The 20,046-nt window shown below is 34.7% G+C and overlaps 1 protein-coding gene across 1 annotated transcript; it reads right to left on the reverse strand.

Moving 5' to 3' along the window:
• Positions 1-14,614: 14,614 nt before the first annotated feature.
• On the reverse strand, positions 14,615-17,161 carry LOC121972684 (receptor-like protein EIX2). Its single transcript, XM_042524332.1, has one exon. It carries the CDS (start codon positions 17,159-17,161, stop codon positions 14,615-14,617), a length of 2,547 nt encoding a protein of 848 aa, XP_042380266.1.
• Between the last annotated feature and the right edge of the window lie 2,885 nt (positions 17,162-20,046).

Genomic DNA, 20,046 nt, shown 5'->3' on the forward strand with positions numbered 1-20,046 from the left:
CCTCACCCATTTTAAGTTTTTCAACATAATCAATCAAAGTACTCTTTTGAGTTTTGTGAGATGTTTTGTCAATTTTATCTGATTTACAATTTAAATCTAAGAATTGATTTATATTTGAGTTAGACTAAGATTTGAGAGTTAGTCGATTAAATATCCATTTCAATAATCGACTTCCAACTGTGGCGAGACATTAGGCTTTCTTGGATATTAGAACTACAACCACTTCTAGACAGTCTTTTAAAGAAATTAAATATTTAACTTTCTTTCTGAGAACCCTTGGTCTAACTAATCAAATGTCGATCAAGTCTAAGTCCTTCATCATTCTAGATTAAGCATGAACAAAATACTAGTATAAATGACATGACATTTATTGATATAAACTATCATTTAATATAATACAAGTACATGGTATGCATGTGTCAAACAAGTCAAGCAATTTATAGTTGATTTCTAAGGATGGATCTCGATTTGATATATTTTGTGTGAACCCACGAATGCGTCAACCCACTTTGATACATTTTAATTTTTATTATTTTAATTATTTCATTCAGTAAGATTTATTAATTAGTTCCATAATTAGTTTTGATTTAATTTTTGAATTGTTGGATTATGAAGATTAATTTGAATTTTAATCTTGAATTTATTGCTTTATTATAGTGAGTTAATTTCATATTTTATATTTAAATTATAATTAAAATTTAAACTTTTATCTTCTAAATTTTTAAGATTTGTTTTCAAATTTTTAGTTTTAATTTTGAATTATTAAGGATTGTATTTTTAAGATCAAAATTAATCAAATTATATTTAGATTTCTTTTTATTAAAATTTTATCTTGGTTAGTTAAACAATTAGATTAGTTTTATCTTGATTGTTAAATATACTTTTTTTAATAATTATATCTGAATTTTTAAGAGTAATTTCGAATTTATTGTATTTATGTTAGAGTTTATCATTTGATTTCAATTAATCAAACATTTATTTATTTTTTTATTATTATTTTTAATTTTTATTTAATTTGTAAAAATTAGTATATTCTTTTTCTTGAATTTTTGTATTTAAATTCGAATTTATTATTCATTTTTTCATAATTAAATGGCATATTATTATAATTGATTAGGTTTGAATTGTTTACCATTAAATTATGATTATTAATATTTGAATTTTTATTTCAAAATTTTCAATAGTTAATTTTGAATTTTTAAGACTTAAATTATTTATTATTTCATAATTAAAGATACTTTTATTATAATTAATTAAATTTGAATTAATACCATTAATATTCTTAAAATTTGTAAATTTGATTTCTGGATTTTTTTAGTTTTAATTTTAAATTTTTATGATTTAAATTTGTAATATTAGAATTTATCTTATCTTTTAAATTTGTGTCTCTAAGATTATCTTGATTATTAATTTATTTAATATTTAATTCTAAATTATTAAATAAGTTTAATTTATTCAACTTAAGTTTATAAATGTTAATTAAGTTGGAATTTGAATTATCTTGATCAAATAGATTAAAAATTTTATTAAGATTTTGTAAAATTTTATCTAGTTCTAGATTAACTTGGTCATTTTCTCAATTAAATATTTCTAATTTTTTAAGTTTGAAATTTGAATTTATCTTATTATTTATTTCTAAATTTTTAATATTTTTTATTAATTTATTTATTTAAATTTTTTGAATTAATTTAATCTGAATTTTTAGATTTGTTATATGAATTCTCAAAATTAATAACTGAATTTTTCAGAATTTTTATTTAAATTTTTAAATTTATTAATTATATTTTTAGAATTAATAATTGAATTTTCATAATTATTATTTAAAATTTCAGATTTATTAATTAAATTTCCAGAATTAATAATTGAATTTTCAGAATTATTATTTGAAATTTTAGATTTATTAATTAAATTTCTAGAATTAATAATTAAATTTCTAGAATTATTATTTGAATTTTTAGAATTATTATTTAAATTTCTAGAATTATTAATTGAATTTTTAGAATTTTTATTTGAATTTTTAGAATTTTTAATTGAATTTTCAGAATTATTTGAAAATTTTAAATCTAACCTAAAATGCAAATTTTTTATCTTGTTTATTTTAGAAAAATTCTAATTTGTCATGCATAGGGGTCATTTTTGAAATAATATAATCATACAAATTTTTAGTCTTATTTTCGTATGTACTGTGATTGTAAAAGATTAGATTTACATGAAATATAAAAGTAGTACGTTTTTTTTGCAATTTTCTTTGTTGGGCAGCGATTCTTGTAGTGTTTGAAGTCCTAGCACTTAAAGCACTGGATATGTCCTTGCTCCTCCAAACTCCGAGCATTGGTTCCTCCTTTGTTGTCGGTGGAGCTGTTCGATTCTTATGAATAAGGCACTTATTTTTATAGTACCCACTCTACTTGTATTTAAAGCATGTAATATGTGATTTAAATGTTGACATTAAATAAAATAATCTTTTTACCCTTCTCCCCCTTAATATGTGTCTTGCTTGCTCTTTCGGCGGTTAGTCTGATTAGAGCCTCTAACTCTGATATCGATTATAAGATCGATGCGGTCGAGAGAGGAGGTGAATCTCGACTTGTCACTTTCTTTTTGTTTCGTCGTGTGGTTGTTCTATTAGAGTTGTTAGTATGCAGTGGAATATAATAAACAGAGGAATATAATAAACAGAAAAAAGATAAACAAAATTTATTTGGTTCCCAACACCCCCACTCCCCCCCCACCCCCGCGACCGCATCAATACGTCCAAGACCTAGACATTCAAGCATGAGTCCACTAATGGTCTCCTTTCCAGAAATTTTCTGGAGGTGGAGAAACTTGTCTTACAGTCTATCAAGTACAAGCATAAAAGAATGATAAAGTAAATACAACTTGTAGTAAAAGAAGTATAAGCAAAAACTTTGTTGAGCCGATCCAGAAGTCCTGAGCACAACGTACCCTTTCTAGAGCTTCCCCGGTAGCAAAGCTTCGGATTGTAGCTTTCCTTTTGAGCACATGGAGAGTAGCAGAAGAATTGATTCTTTAAAGCTCAGATCGAAGTCACTTTTATAATGTGTTTCCGGGCGCCTGGACCAACCCCTGGCGTCTGGACATGGCCTTATCTGATCTGAATTCATCGAACATTATCTTGTCGATAACATTTTAGTCCAGACACCTAGAGCAGTCCTAGGCGTCTGGATTGTCCAGGCGCCTAGAGTAGTCCCAGGCACTTGGGCTGTCCAGGCGCCTGGACTGTCTAGGTGCCTAGAACTGTCCAGGCGCCTAGACCAGTTCTAGGCACCTAGTCTGACTAGTATAGGCCATCTTGTCTTTCGTTTGCATATGTTTGCTCCCCTATTCTTGCTTCTAGCTCCAAGTTCCTGCAAGACAAACATACATGTCACGCCCCGGGAGAGTCCCTGTCCGAAGAAATTTCGGCAGCATCTCCCCTGTACGGGTGACAATCTGAAACTTTTCTACAATACCCTCTGGGCCACATATACATCGGCCAACACGGCCGGAACAATAACAATAATATAAGCACAACACACAGACATTCACGCAGTTGAATAGTTAACAAACTAGCACAATAATAATAAGACTCAAAAACAACCCTACTCAACTACACCCATAAAACACAAAACCGATGTCCTACTCCACTACACTCATAAAGCTCAAATTCGACGATAAAATCAACCTACCTCTTCTATCGTCTAGGCAAGCGTGTAGTAAAACAAATCCAAAAAAACTCATAGGCAATATCTAAAAGTAAACTAATACAAGTCCAGATGTCAAAAGCAGAATAAGTCTAAACACAGTCTAAACAAGAAAAACTAAAAGCGCAACACTCCTCTTCGTGGACTACAGGGGACTAGCGACTGGAACCCTCCGGACAACATCAACCTGAAAATAACAACGGAGGAGGGTGTGAGTCCAACACTCAGCGGGTATCAACTGATATACATAATAAAGAAAATAACATCCGACACTAATCATGCGTACAATCTCCTGATACAAGAAGGATAAATGCAACTGAATAAAGCAGGAGAAAACTGTACTAACCAAGACCAAGGTATAAGTATAACAAGGTCGTCAGACCGAGAGTGTCATAAATCCTGTATGCATGTCAATCATATGCATCCATATAAATGCAGCAAGTAAATGCAGCAAACACAAGCAATAAATGCATTATGCATATGATGTAAATGTCATGGTCACCCCTGACGCCAGTCAGTCATCTCACACACAATGGTGAGACCGAGTGGATAGGGTTGTGACAACCGTGCACTCTGCCATCACTGCTCCTGATGAGTGACCGAGTGGACGGGATGCTGTCGGAGTACACCTATCCTCCTACCCCAAATCATAAATGGGGGAGCTCAATGCTCTCATCTCCCGGTACACGATGACGGGGAGGAATCTCTGCCGGCTACCACGCTACGTCACACTACCCAAGAGTGAACCAACGGAGCCAAACAAACTCCAACCGCCTGCCGGCTACCACGCTGCTACACTAAACCAGCAGAGCCAAACAGAGCAGAACCGTCTGCCGGCTACCACGCTGAGTCACCAGACCAATGGAGTCAAACAACAGAACTGTCACACACCTGTCTGATATACTACTAACCCATGAGTGGTGGTGTGTACAGATATATGTAACTGGTGATGTGCTCGACAATAATGGAGCAGACTATCGCACAGCATGCAATCATGCGAGATGATGCATGACACTAAACATGGCAATATCCTGAATAGAATAGCAATATGCATACATAAATATAAAATGTGTACCATAGGGCAATGAATCAAATCAAGGTACACAGACCAGATAAGGTATCAAAAACCCTAGGTCCTGAACTTAACAAATAACATGGTTGTGTCACTACCTCTATAAGTATATATAATCAGGTAAATACTAACATGACATGCATAGCAAATAAACAAATAAGCATGTAACAGATCAGGTAGTGATCAACCGAAGCAGATAAGAAAACACAATTGTTGCTATTTGTTAAAGACATTATTATGCATATCAAATGACATAAAGTCAAAGTACCCGCCTCCAATATAAGGATCGTATCTAGTCCAAATCCGACGTTGAGATACTCATCTCGCGTCAAACTCCTATGTTATCAAACAAAAGGTCTAGTTTAGCTAATTCTATCATACAACAATTAGCCAAACTAAATTCTAATCCAATTAAGAAGTTCTAAATTGGATCCATCTAATCAATCCAACACAATTAACGAACTCTAATTAAATAAAATCAGTTGGTCAACTAGGGTTAGTTCCTTAACCCTAATCATTTCTTATCGCCCTAATAACCATATCCCCTTCATAGCTAGAATTAAATCTACTTCGTATTCAAAATTACCTCCTCCACTTACCTAATTCTGAAGCCTCAGCCGGTGATGTTGCTGCCGGAACAGAGATAGTTGCTGGAACCCAAGAAATAACCTGCGGTTCACTGTCCATATCAAAATGGAGCTCAAGAAATCATCACACCAACGATAACCAAATTCTAGATCAATATGTGCACCTTACCTCTTCCCCTAACTGCCTATGATGACCAAAGATCAGGCGAGGCCCTGCTGAAACCTGTGGCTTCTATGGCAGCAGATATGCGCCTCAACGATTGAAGTAGATTCGATCTAGGGCAGAGGCGCTGCTCGGGTTGAGCAACGACAGCGGTGTTGGCAGGGAACAATGGCCACAGTTGGTGCTAGGGCAGAGATGGGAACTTGACCGATGCTAGGGCTGAGGAAGACGGCGGTGGTGGCATCGGCTAGGGCACGGCGATTGGCGGCGCGCTCCTTTGCTGAGGACAGGCGGTCGGCGATGTGCGGCTCGGGAGAGAAGAGGAAAAAGAGAAATCGGCGTCGGGCTCGCTAGGGCACAAGGGAGGTCGCTCGGCTGAGGAGAGGGAGAAGAGAAATGTCGGCTTCTCTTGGTCCCGGCCTTATATGCACGCGAGGGAGAGGAGGAACCGTTGACGGTTAGGGCTCGAGAGGGTTTCGGCGGGGAAAGGAAGAGAGATGCGTGGGGGGGTTTCGGAGAGGAAAGGGAAGAAGGAAATTAAAGAAAATAAAATAAAATAAAATAAAAAGAAATTTAAGAAAATAAACATTTCCTCGCTTAAATGGGTAGTCTAAACAGGCTTTTCCGGGTCCCATTTTTACCCCTGTTAACTCGTCCATACAAGCTCCAAAAAATTCCCGAAAAACTTCCAAAAATTCCAAAAAATTCTCCTTATTATTTTCTGCCCTTTTTCGGTATTTTACAATACATACACAAACAAGTAACCTTAGCCTTAATCCTGTAAATCTACTTGACCTATTAAGCTTACCTTTTACTTAGAGATCCCTTCTTAAAGCCTACCAACTAAGGGTCAATCCCTTATGATCAAGTTGTACTCTTGAAAGTCTACCATCTTACTAGGCTTCATGCTTAGATTGTATCCAAGATTTTACCATTACCTAGGATTATCTCCTCTTAGGATTTCTACTGCCTAGCTTTACTCATCAGAATTTCCACCACCTAGGTTTACCTCTCTCTAGGATTTTTATTGCTTAGCTTCACTCACCAGGACTTCCACCACCTAGGATTACCTCTCCCTAGGATTTTTATTGCTTAGTTTCACTTATCAAGATTTTCCCTTATCTAACCTCTAGTTAGGATTTTTCCTTACTAGTGATCTAGTCCTAACTAAATTTTTTTTTTCTAAATATCAAGTCATATTTAAATCAACTCTTAATCAAACTAACCCCGACTTAGATACATTATTAAATATCAAAATTCTGAAAGCCGATTACACCGCTAAATTATTGCTTGAAGAAGGGTTTTGCTTTAACTTCTATCAAAAAAATTAACAAACGGATAGATATGCATAAGAAACTTTGAAATGCTTTAGCTATGATTGTGATTGGGACTAAATATATATTTAGTTATAAGTATTCATTTGATTTATAATTTCATATTTTTGTGTAGCACATTTAAGTATGAATAGGGCATGCCCTTTTTATAAGTTGAAGGAAAAAATCATACTTAGTATGTATATATATACACAAAGTCTTATTTTTTTTTTGGAAAATGAACTGGATGGCTTTGTTGATACCATCATCAGTCATGTGGTTATAGTGTTTTTGGAAATAATCTTCGTTATATTTTTTTTATCATTATTATTTTAATTTATAATTTAATATTTCTATGTAGCACACTTGTCTTGATTTACGAAACCCATGTGACAAGGAACCTAATTATAAAGTTATGATCCTTATCTTTTAACATCGTCTCAGAATCCTTACGAAAGATGAAGTGGAAACAAAATGAAGAAATTTTCTAAGGGGCTTTAGGTTGACGGCTTCAATGGAGAATGAAGAGGTGTTAAGATAATGTTCTAAATACTTACAGACCTCTCCTTATATAGACAATCAATTCATTATCAATTTATAGCTGATAATAGATTGGGTTAAAGGGTTCTACACATTCAACCTACATCCAATAACCTAAAATCCAATAACCTTAAATTAGATCATTTTAATGGATTTGATTTGTATTTATATGCACAACTTATAGTTAATTTCATCAATTAGAGATAATAACTAACAATCTCCTACTTGGATTACTTGTAAGTTATATATGAAATACAAATAAAAAATTTTAGTTAATATCAAACTTTATGGATATAGAATACCCCCATAACCAATCTAGTTCATTAACTTCATTGATATATGACTAAAGAAGTTATAACTACTATATATATCTCTAACATGCTCCAATAGTAATCACAATACCAATATTATTAATGACATAGATCAATATGTGAATATGTAGAGTAGAAATTACATGAAATATGATTAGTACATGTCAATTTCCAACTAGTCTTGAGTAACCTAAAAGGGTTTGATCATATTTGCTAAAACCTTATGTTAAATTGTACTAGTAAATCATGATCCAAGCATTATGATTCATAATGGAATCCATATCATATTTATAAACATTAAATGCTAAATAACAGTAATAAATCATGATAGATTATTTCAGAGTGTTTAAACAAATATATAAAATTCTTATTAATGTTTTGAACTTTAAGTGCGTATAATAATTAAAACAAAATGTTTGTCAAAATATAGATCAATAAAGAAATACAAACTCCCACTAGATGAGTTCTTCTTTCATAAGAAGGACTCTTATATTCACAACATGCACATGAAATACCTTAGAAACCAAGCTCTTGGTGAGTGGATTTGCCAATATAGAATCAGTTCTATCATGACCTGACGACTCTAAACTCTTTCTTTAACCATCTAAAATTTGATGTCAATGTGCTTGAACTTTGATGAACTACTATTGTTCATGGCACATAATTCTAAGACTTTATTATCATACTTGATCCTTAATATCCTATCAATGCCATCAATAATCTGCAGCACTGTGATGAAATTCCGTAGCTAAATTCCGTGATTGAATTCTTCGTGGCATGCTACCAACTCTATCTCTATAGTAGAAGTGTTTACTAGAGTCTGCTCGACACTATTCCAAGTTATAACTGCTCCAGCAAGCATGAAAATATAGCTTGAAGTAGACTTTCTACTATCCAAGAATCCAGTAAAATTGAAGTCTAAATATCTAATCATCTCCAGGTGATTTGACCTCCGGTACGTGAGCATATGTCCTTTATGTTAGGACCATGATTACCATCTAGGGGAGGGGAGGAGGTGCATAAATGGTCACCCACTTCATTCGCTTCTAGAGTATTTGTTACTGCACAGTGGAAATAAAGAACTAATATGAATACAAAAACTAATACTAAAAACAAGAAAGAAAATAATCAAACCATTAACATGTTGATTTAACGTGGTTCAAAGATGATGATCCTACTCCATAACGTGTTTGTGAGGTGTACGATCCCTCAATCCGTTGGTGGATTAGTCCTCGAAACCCTGGCTAGCTCAATCCTCCTTCTCGGTGGAGAAACCTCACCACGATCTCTTGATTACACACAAGGATACTGAGAGTTTTAGAGACTTTAATAGGCTTTAACAAAGTCTATTTTCATCACATAAGTCAGTCACCCCAAGCTCTATTATATAGTGCTTGGGAGGAAACATCCAAGTTGTGTTTTCTCTACCAATCGACTGCCATACTTGCCAGTCGACTGACCTTTGTGAAATTTGACTGTTACAATGTAACGACTCAATTTTAGTCGACTGCCTAAAGAAGGATAAGTTGACTGAATCACATGGGTTGAGCGAATAGAAGCATTATGTTCATTCCCAGTCAATTGTGCAATCCACTGGTTAGGTAAACTGGTAAACTTACTAGTCGACTAGTAACCCTAGAACCATAAACCTTGGAATTCCATTCTCGGTTTGTTGGTTCTCAACCACCAATCGACCGGGACATAAACCAGTCGACTAGTAAACCCTAACTTACTGTTTTACCCCTAGTACAATCACCCATACACTCGTTCTCACTAGTATAATCTTGACCTTGCCTTCTAACCTCCTCCATCAGCCTTGCGTCTCTCAGATGCTTCCCCATCCTTCACTCCTTGCCTTCAAGTATTTTCTTTGGTTAAGTCACACTTGGATTTACACGGCCAAGCATTAAGCTTAGACTTGCACTGCCAAGACTCCCATGCTAGGACGTTACCTTTGCCAAGATCACACTTGAAATTTTCTTTACACCTATCACCTGCACACTCAATAGTGCATGTCAAATATAGATGCAAACCCTAACTTAAACCCTTTGCTCAAATATCAAAACCTAAAGGTACACCGATTACTCTAACACTTTAGTTCTTTGCAAATACCGCATCAAATTATTTACTACTTCTAATGCTATGGTCTTGGGTTACTAATATATCTTCTTAACATCATCATTATAAATGCTATATCTGGTCGAGTATAAAATATGTATATATGAGACTTCTCACAGTTGACGCATAAGAGAATTATTCTATCTCCTTTATTTCAAATTCAAGATGTATATACTAATGAAAGTTAAACTTGTCATCTCTTAGCATAGGTATGTCACCAGCACAATTCTTCATGTCATACCTTATAAACATATTTTCAATATAGGTATTCTCTAATAGTCCAAGAATGTCTCTTGAACGATCACAATAAATCTGTATGCCTAAAATAAAAGATGTTTCACCAAGATCCTTCATTTCAAAAATATCAGATAGAAATGTCTTGATTTTATATAGTAGACTTTTATTATTGCTCGCAAGTAATATATCATCGACATACAAAATAAGTATAATAAACTTTCTTCCACTAAACTTGGCATATATGCACTAATCAATGAAGTTTTCTCTAAACTAAACGAGATGATCACTTGATCAAATTTTTGGTACCATTGATGGGATGTCTTCTTTAAATTATAAATAAATTTCTTTAATCTACATACTACGTGTTTTGAGTTTCAAGATTCAAAGTTCTCCAGTTGCACCATGTATATAGATTCGTCAATATCTCCATTAAGAAATGTAGTCTTTACGTCTATTTGGTGTTTATAATGAGCTACAAGTGTCATGATTATTCTGAGGAAGTCTTTTGTTGACACAGGTGAGAAAGTCTTCTTGTAATCAATATCTTCCTTCTAAGTGAATCCCTTGGCAATAAGATGAAGCTTATAGTTTTTGAGATTGCCCCTTGAATCCCGCTTGATTTTAAATATTCATTTACAATCAACGAATTTCGAATTCAGGCAATTCGACTAGTTCCCAAACATCATTATTTGTCATAGACTTCAACTTTTCTTGCAGATATTAATCCATATTTTAGGGTTAGAGCATTGTCTAACCTATTGGAAAGATGTCGGATCACTTTTTAACTCTATGTCAAAATCATATTCTTAGAGATAAACATAATCACGAGAAGTCGTAGTTCTTTCTTCCCTTGTAGATCGCCTTAAAGGCACTAGTACTTAAGGTGGTTGAGGAATGTGCTCATTAATATAGGGAAATACCTTAATTTTAGCTGCATGCTCCTCCAATTGCATTAGAGATGTCATGGGAATATCTTGCTTCACTATGTTCACTGGATGTGCAATATCTATAATGTGTGGTATGGTAACCATACTTTTATTGATCACACTAATAGTGACCACAGGAGGATCGTCAATGATTTTCTCAAAAGATACTTTCCTGACTTTATCACTCCCATTGTCCTTAATAAATTTGACATTTTTCGTTCGAAGAAGGATCTCTTAAAGGGATCATAAAATTTATACCCCCTTGATTTCTCAGAGTAACCTACAAAATTGCTGCTAACTATTTTTTTGTCCAATTTCTTTTTGTTGGGCCTATAAGGCTTAACTTTAGCTAGAAAATCTCAAATATGTAAATGTCTAATGCTAAGATATCAACTCGTCTACATCTTGAATGGGGTTTAGTTACTGTCTTACTATGTACTCTATTGAGTAGGTAAACTATAGTTTTGAGTACATCGCCCCACAAAGACTCCGGTAGAGAAGTGTAGGCCATCATACTTCTAACTATGTCTTTTATGGTTCGATTGCAATACTCAACTACACCATTTTAACTGGGAGTACTAAACATGATATATTGAGGTACAATCTCACACTCAATAAGGAAGTTCGTAAAATGTCTTAAATGTTGTTCATATGATTCATCATATCGACCGATTCACCACAACGGTCGGATTAGACATCTTTAATTTTCTTATCTAGTTGATTTTCAACTTTGACTTTAAAAATTTTGAACATGTCTAACGATTGCGACTTCTCATGAATAAGGTACAAATAGCTGAATCAAGAGTAGTCATCTATGAAGATAATAAAATATGTTTAACAATTCCATAATACCTTAGGGAATGGTCCATGAATGTCCATATATATTAGCTCTAATACGTCACTACATCGATTTGCTCTCTTATTTCTTTTGTTACTTGTTTTCCACTTAATACACTCTATGCAAACATCAAAATATGATATGTCAAGGAAATCGAGAATTTCGTATGACATTAACCTTTCTAAGCATTGTTTGGATATATGTTCTCCTATGCCACAACATGGAGGAATTCTCGTTAGTCAATTTACATTTCGTACATATACTATGCATAATCACGTTGTCAACCGTAGGAGTTATGATGCTTAATTTATAAAGTTTATCAACTAAGGAATCATTACCAACCAATATTGAATTAAAGAAAATATTGAAAATTTTATTTCTAAATGAACAAGAATAACCTGATTTATCCAAATAAAAAATAAAAATTAAATTTCATTAAAAAGATGATATAATAAATGTATTTTCTAAATCCATAAATGTATTAGTTCCTAAACAAAGCTTAAAAATACCAATCAACTTGACTTTAGACTTCTTTCCATTCCCTGTATAGATATATCTTTCACCATTAAGTGGAAGTCAGCTTCTGAGACAATCCTGTATAGTGACACTTATGTGAGTATTAACACTGATATTTGTCCACCAAGTGTTAGTGGGTACTATAGTAAAATTGACTTTAAACTAACAAGAGTAAGAAATTTACGCTTCTTTATATACTAGTTGGCATACTTAGGGCAATCTTTCTTCATATGACCTTTCTTCTTATAGAAGAAATAAGTGGACTCCTTATCCTACTTCTTGCTCTTTATGATCATGATCCTGAGAATATGCAATTTGCTTTCCTTTTCCTTTGTTGATCCTCTTTCTTTTCTTGCCTAAACCTTGGGAACCAAATGTTAAGTGAGTACTTTCAGTTGTCTCACAACTCAGTCTCTCCTTCTCTTGCACGCACTGAGCTATAAGCTCATTCATGTCAACTTTTCCTTTTGAGTATTATAAGATATTTTAAAAGTAGTGAACCGTGTAGGCAGAGACATCAAGATGAAATGCATTACCATAGACTCAGACATATCGAGTTTAAGTACTTTCAGACTTGTGATAATATTGAACTTCTCCATAATGTACTTCCTTATATTTCTTTTGTCATTATACTGCATAGTTATCAACTTCGAAAGAAGTGTGGCAGTTTCGACCTTTTCGTTAGCCACTAAATAGTCTGTTAATTGGCTTAGGAAGCTCTTAGCATCCTCTTCCTCAGTTATAGAGCCTTTACTTGGTGTTGGAAGCCCCCAGGGCGTAGCATAGATGATGGGTGATTCTCAGGAACTGACAATTGGAGGTTACCCCACTATATGCCTAATGCCTGTGTACTTGTATTTACTTCCTTTCATATCCATGAGGTCGGCACTAGGGGATCGTTAAGGTAATGGATCTGCCTTTTATTTTGAGAAGAGATGAGAAACATTTAACTGAACATGGGAAACAATTAACACGTCATTTTATTTTACTATGAAGAATGCTAAAACATAAAGGATGAATAGTTGTGTAAATCAGGCTTTTACAATGCTAAAGAATGCTCAAAATATGCCATTATAATCAACATCACACCAAGGGCTTTTATTTTGAACATTCTTTGGAAGAAATATTTAAAGAGTTATTATACAAGCTAATCTAATCTCTCTTTCTTACAGCAACTTGCCAGGAATAATCCTAGAAAGTACTCAATTGTCAGCCCTCAACTACTCCCGAAATCACGGCCTATGCGGAGCACCATTGCCGGAGTGCCCAAGTCATGCAGCGCGTGAGGGTCCATCGGCTGAACAGGGCAGGCCGACAGCAAGTTAAAGTTGGTCTATTTCGATTGGTGGACAAGCCCTACAAATCGAACGGGAAATAGACTAACAATGAAGTTCTTTTCTGCCAGATCTGCAAATAAAGCTCCAATTGAATTTGGCGCAGTTATTTCAAATAGAGACAGAGTGTGGGTTACATTTGCACCTAACAAAGTCAAAAAGCGAAGAAGCATGTGTTTTCCGTCGTGGTCAGGAATAAATGACTCTTGTTATCAGGTTGTGCTTGTGCAAATATGCAAGGGTATGATGATGGTGCATTGCACAAACCATATGGATTTTTCTATAGCGATTCTGTCCCATTCACAATGAAACCTCTTTCCTTTTCCATTTCTTCTCCATTCACTTATTCAACACTGATTACCTACATAGCATCTCTTCTTATGCCAAGCAGAGAAGCTACCTGAAACTGATTACCTACAAAGACCTCTCTCCTGCTTGATGAGTTTTACTGCAACCATTTCATCTAAACTTAGTCAGAGCATCTCCTCTAACCAGACTGTTATGATATGTTTTAAGTTCAGTTCGTTTTTTTTTTCCTTTTTTTTTTGCTTAATACTTTGTACACGAGTTTATATAGACATTTTCTTTTAAATAACATTTACATTCTTGTGAGAACTAAAATAAATAAACTTTACAGGTAATTAGTTAATGACAGAACCAAGTACTCGATATAATACATAATATGTTGCCTGATTATTGATTAACAAAATGACCATTACATAGAGATGTTCAAGATATATATTAAATTATATTTATTTTTCTCTTTTCGGTAGAGCAAGAATACATCATAGGATAACATCACACACCATGCGAGCTTCACCTTTTACTGTTTCAACTTTCACACCACACTTTCATCATACACAATGACATTCACAACTAAATATGACCAACTATAAGGAAGTCATCCCTCTTCACTTCTCGAAAATTCAAGCGTTGATACTCTTTGTTTGCCATTTCAAGTTTTCAACTTCAGCTTTATAAGATTCACTGAGAGTTGCACATACATCCAGTCATACATCTTGTCCACCATCTGGAAGAGAGTAATCCTTGTGGACTTTTTCATGAATATTACACCCATATATGCCCAGAATCCAATTATAAATCCCATGACAATAAAGGCATAATATAGAACTCTTTCAAGCTTCGCATCGTCTTCTTCATCTTCTTCTTGATATGGTGAATGATTTGCTTCACCACTGGGACACTCTGGAAGTGGCGCACCATAAAGGCCCTTGTTGCCAACATAGGTCGAGTCATTGAAGGTTGACAATTGACCTCCTGTTGGGATTTTTCCTGACAAGTTGTTGTAGGAGAGATTCAAGGAGCCAAGAAAGTATAAATCAGATAGGCTGAAAGGAATTTCTCCCATGAGATTGTTCATTGACAAGTCAAGAGACTCTAATTCCTTCATAACACCAATATTTTCTGGAACCCTTCCTATCAAATGGTTATTAGATAAGTTGAGGAAGCACAATCCATGTAGCTTCGTGATCTCTTTTGGAATCTCACCATAGAGCTCATTGTTTGATAGGTCTATGCTTGACACTGCACTAAGAGCTTTAGTGTATTCAATGGTTAACCCTTTTGCAGTTATTATAATATTATCATCGATGAAATAGCTCATGTCACTATGAAAACCAGAATAGTTGCCACTAAAATGCAAATAATTACTGTAGTTTTGTTTCACACTCATAGAACTAAAATTTGCAATAGTGGATGGTACACTACCAGTAAGTTTGTTGAACGAGAGATCCAAAACTTGGAGAAGAGTAAGATTTCCTATACCCGCCGGAATAGCACCATGGAATGAATTTGACCTCAAACGAAGAAACGTTAGCAAAGGGAAGCTCCTTCCCACCCATTTTGGTATTCTACCAGAAAATTTATTCTCACCAAGATCAAGACCAACTAATTCATTGCAATTTCTAAAAAAAGAAGGAAATGGTCCTGACAAACTATTGTTGTTCATGTGCAGGGAGTTCAAACTAATTGGATATGAGTCATGGCAATTTGGAACTTTGCCTGATAAAAAATTGTTGGATAGTTGTAATATCCTTAAATTAGTGAAATTGCAAAAAAAGGCCGGCAAGCTACCATGTATATGGTTATTAGACAACTTTAATACTTGAACGTCTTCAAAATTTATGTAGCTCAATGGAATTGTTCCTTCAAAGGAGTTGTTTGATAGATCCATGACATTAGATAAACTTGAAGGTAATTGGCCATTCAAATTGTTTGAGCTTATGTCCAGAGCGATAGATGGATTTTTCAAGATGAAATTTGAGAACCAACCTGGAATATTTCCATAAAGTCCAACTCCAGATAAATCGAGTACCCACAAAGTTGTTTGTCTTCGAATCCAGGAAGGGAATCTAGATTTCAAACTACAATATCTCAAATAAATAATTTGAGCACTGAAAGGAGGAACCCAATCATCTGGTAAAATATAATTCAAGGAGTTATAAGATGTATTCAAATACTGTAAATTAGTGAGCTGGGAGAAGTGAGCTTCAGTTATGTTGCCTTGTAATGAATTTGATGAGACATCCAAGTGTTGCAGTTGAGCTAATTTCCCGAGACTAGAAGGGATTGACCCACTCAACTTATTGTCATTCATGCGCAAGTTCTGTAACTTGGATCCTTGTGGACATTTAGACAAACCATCAAGTAGATTTGTTAGTCCACCAATACTATTCCCAGATAAATCCATAACTTCCAAGTTGCATAGATCACCCAAACTAGATGGTATTTGCCCCATCAAGTTATTACCTGATGCATAAAAATGCTTCAAGTTTTGAAGCCTGCCAATGTTTTCTGGTATTTGACAAGAAATATTGTTATCAACTAGGTAGAATTCCTCCAAATTGACGAGATTACCCAAAGCACTTGGTATACATCCATAAAATTCATTAGATGACATATCCAAAAATAACAAGCTAGTGAGGTTGCCGAGAGCATCTGGTATACGTCCAAAAAATTCATTATTTGACATATCCATACGTATTAAGCTAGTGAGTTTGCCCATGCTCAAAGGTAGCTCTCCAGTGATTTGATTATCATGCAAATATAAATACTCCAAGTGGACAAGATTGCCCATGTTCAAAGGTAATTCTCTAGTGATAAGATTGTGTTGCAAATCTAAACACTCCAAGCTAATAAGATTGCCCATGCTCAAAGGTATCCCTCCAGTAATATAATTCCCAGACAAATCTAAATACTCCAAGTGAATAAGATTGCCCATGCTCAGAGGTATCTCTTCAGTAATATTACTACCATGCAAATCTAAATACTCCAAGCAAATAAGATTGCCCATATTCAAAAGTATCCCTTCAGTAATATAATTCTTTGACATATCTAGATACTCAAGATGGATAAGACTTCCAATAATAAGTGGAATTTTTGTTAAAGAATTACCAGCTAATTCCAAATGCTTCAACTTTTTAGTGGCATTCACAAAAATATTTCCGTCGATTTGATTGCTTGATGAATTGATTTCTGTCATACCTGTGTCAGCTCCTGCTGCATCTTGTAGAAAACAATTTGACAAAGAAAGATGTTCTAGGCTATTATAATTAATTTGGTGAATCCAACTAGTTGCCAAAGAAAGATTGACCCCACTCATGTCTAGATATTCTAGAGAAGTTAGGTGGGAGAGCCAATTTAGGTCATTTGACCATAGTTGACAGTCACAACAATGAAGGTCGAGGTAGCATAGATTTGAAAGATTGCCCAATTGTTGTGGAATTAATCCATTAAAATTGGCATTGGAAATGTCAAGATGTTCCAAATGGATAAGCGAGGAAATCATACTAGGCACATGGGTTAAGAAGTTATTGAAGCTTAAATTCAAGTATTTTAAATGCTTCAGTTCAAACAAAGAAGGATTTACCTTACTTCGGTTGTGAAAATCATATTGGTCAATTGGGCAGTGAAGGTCAAGTCTAATGACATGGCCAGTGGTGTTGTCACAGGCAACTCCTCTCCATTTGCAGCAGTCATAACCGATCCAAGAAGAAAGCCAATGGCTAGAGTTATACAAGTCAGACTTGACGGCAAGTAGAGCTCTCCTTTCACTCTCCAAGCAACTGATCCTCTTAGATGCATCTGGATGATCGTCACAGCATGATCTAGCGCTAAACAAAAGGATGATTAGGAAGAGAGTAGCATGCTTTGAGGAATTAGAGTTGCCCTTGCAACCACAACTAATAGCCATAGAGTGATTACGGAAGAGTAGCTTGATTAAATCACAAGTTGATAAAAAAAACCCATACTTAACATGCATATATATGCACACAAGGTCCTTTCCAATGTGCACGAAAGTAAGTTGGATTTTTTTTTGTTGAAAAATCAATTGGATAACTTTGTTGATTTCAAGGGGTTTGCTTTAACTTCCACAAACTATTTACAAATTAATAGATATGCATAAGAAATTTTCAAGTGTGTAATTATGATTGTTATTAGGAATAGAAATACTAATCTTCATTATGTTTGGTTATAATTATTTATTTGATTTATAATTTAATATTGTTTTGTAGCACATATAAATATTAAAGAATAGGATATATCTTTAATTTGTCTTCTTTCACAAAACTCAACCATACGGTTGAGTGTCAGCCGTTGACTCCGGCATTGACTAGTCAATCCTCAGGGAAAGAATGACATGTGAATCACAAAATGAGAATGCAAGTCATCATCACAAGTCTTTGCACCAAAATCTGTCAAACATACTAATTTATTCCCGCACAAGGAGACTGCAAGTCTTCAAGTGGAAGGAAATCTACAACCCTTCCACTTTGAATATGCATCTTGATGATGTGACATCGTATGTATATCTTATCACTAGACCGATGTGACCACTAGTACTTGATGGAGATCACGATTAAATCATTGTATCTTGGTAAACAGACGATCTGAGTAAGTCTCGAAGTACAATCGCAGGTGGGGGTGAATTTGTTTCCAGGAAACTGCAGCTCTCGCAGGTCTCGATCCGCCCTCCGCTCGGCCGACCTGTCCTCTCGGTCGATCCGTCCGCTCAGCAACACAGACTAACGGCTCAGCCGATCTTTTTGCTCGGTAATTTTTCGGCTCGTAGGAGAAATCAGTCTCTGCTGGCAGCCTGAGATTATCCACTCAGGTCATCTCGACTGTAAATTGAATTTAATTCAGAGTAGTTTAAATTCAGCTAATACCCTATATATCTCCAGTAAACTGATTGTTTGTGTCCAACAACTATGTTATCCTTCCAAGATAAAAGTGATGGATAAGCAAAAATGCAATAATTTCATTCTCTTCATTTTGAAATTCAACTATTTATATTCAAGCTGCCTGATTAGAATTTAGGCTCTCTTTTTCTTTACTTGTTTGCTTCTTTACTGGATGATATTTTTGGTGTATGCAATCAGAAATGAACTTATATTTTTGCATCTAGAAGCTCGCTTCTGCAATGCTATCCACTTTGCCTGACAAAAATTCACAAAGACAATAATAGTGTGATAAGAAATCAAGAACTGACAAATCAAAAGGGAAAAAGATCAAGCACAAATTATGTCCAAAAGAGAACCATCTATGCACTTGAAATTTTACAGAACAAATATTATAGATGTCAATTTCATATGCTTATACAGTTCAGTTAGATGTGTTAAAGAGATCTGTTATCATGAAATTACAACATAGCACGCACTACTAAGGAGGAAAGTGTGAGGCAGAGCTGCAATTTAATGGATATACCAGAAGCCATAACTTGCAAACCAAAAAAAACATCAGATGCAAAGGACAATCGATACATTATGTGCAAGTCATCTGACAATTCACTCATGACATGCAACTCACCGTATGTTCTTCTACTTTGATTAGCTATAATGAAATCAGGTCAGTTGCAAAATGCAGAGACAAAATAATCAAATAAAAATATCAAGATCAAGTACAGAATTTATATCAAGGAATAAATTTAGTGATAAATTAACATGTGGACAACAAAAATGAGCATACCCATTGAATTAGCTAGTGGATCTCCAGTGAGTTATTCATCAATGCCCAAGGTATACTTGCATAAAAATTTAAACCAAAGTAAATGCGGCTCCTATCTTCGAGTACAGTAGCTGAGAATATATTCTTCAACTGTGATATTGGCTGATTCAAGCGCCTCTGGTTGACAGACAAACTGAACAAACCTGCAGTCATTTTCACCATTCCACGTACGTGACAAACAATTCGTACCTGCAAAAATGCGCCATTTTCAGAATTTCACAGGAAAACAAAATTCCAAAAGCCATATTGAGCGGAGATCCGATCCTAACCGTACGTGAATGCTGGGGGGAGGGCTGGAACACAACGTAGTCTATAGAAGTGTCCGAATTCATCATCAAACCCAAAAAATTATAGCAGTTT

Source organism: Zingiber officinale, chromosome 4A (genome assembly GCF_018446385.1).
Source record: "Zingiber officinale cultivar Zhangliang chromosome 4A, Zo_v1.1, whole genome shotgun sequence".
Taxonomy (NCBI): Eukaryota; Viridiplantae; Streptophyta; class Magnoliopsida; order Zingiberales; family Zingiberaceae; genus Zingiber; species Zingiber officinale.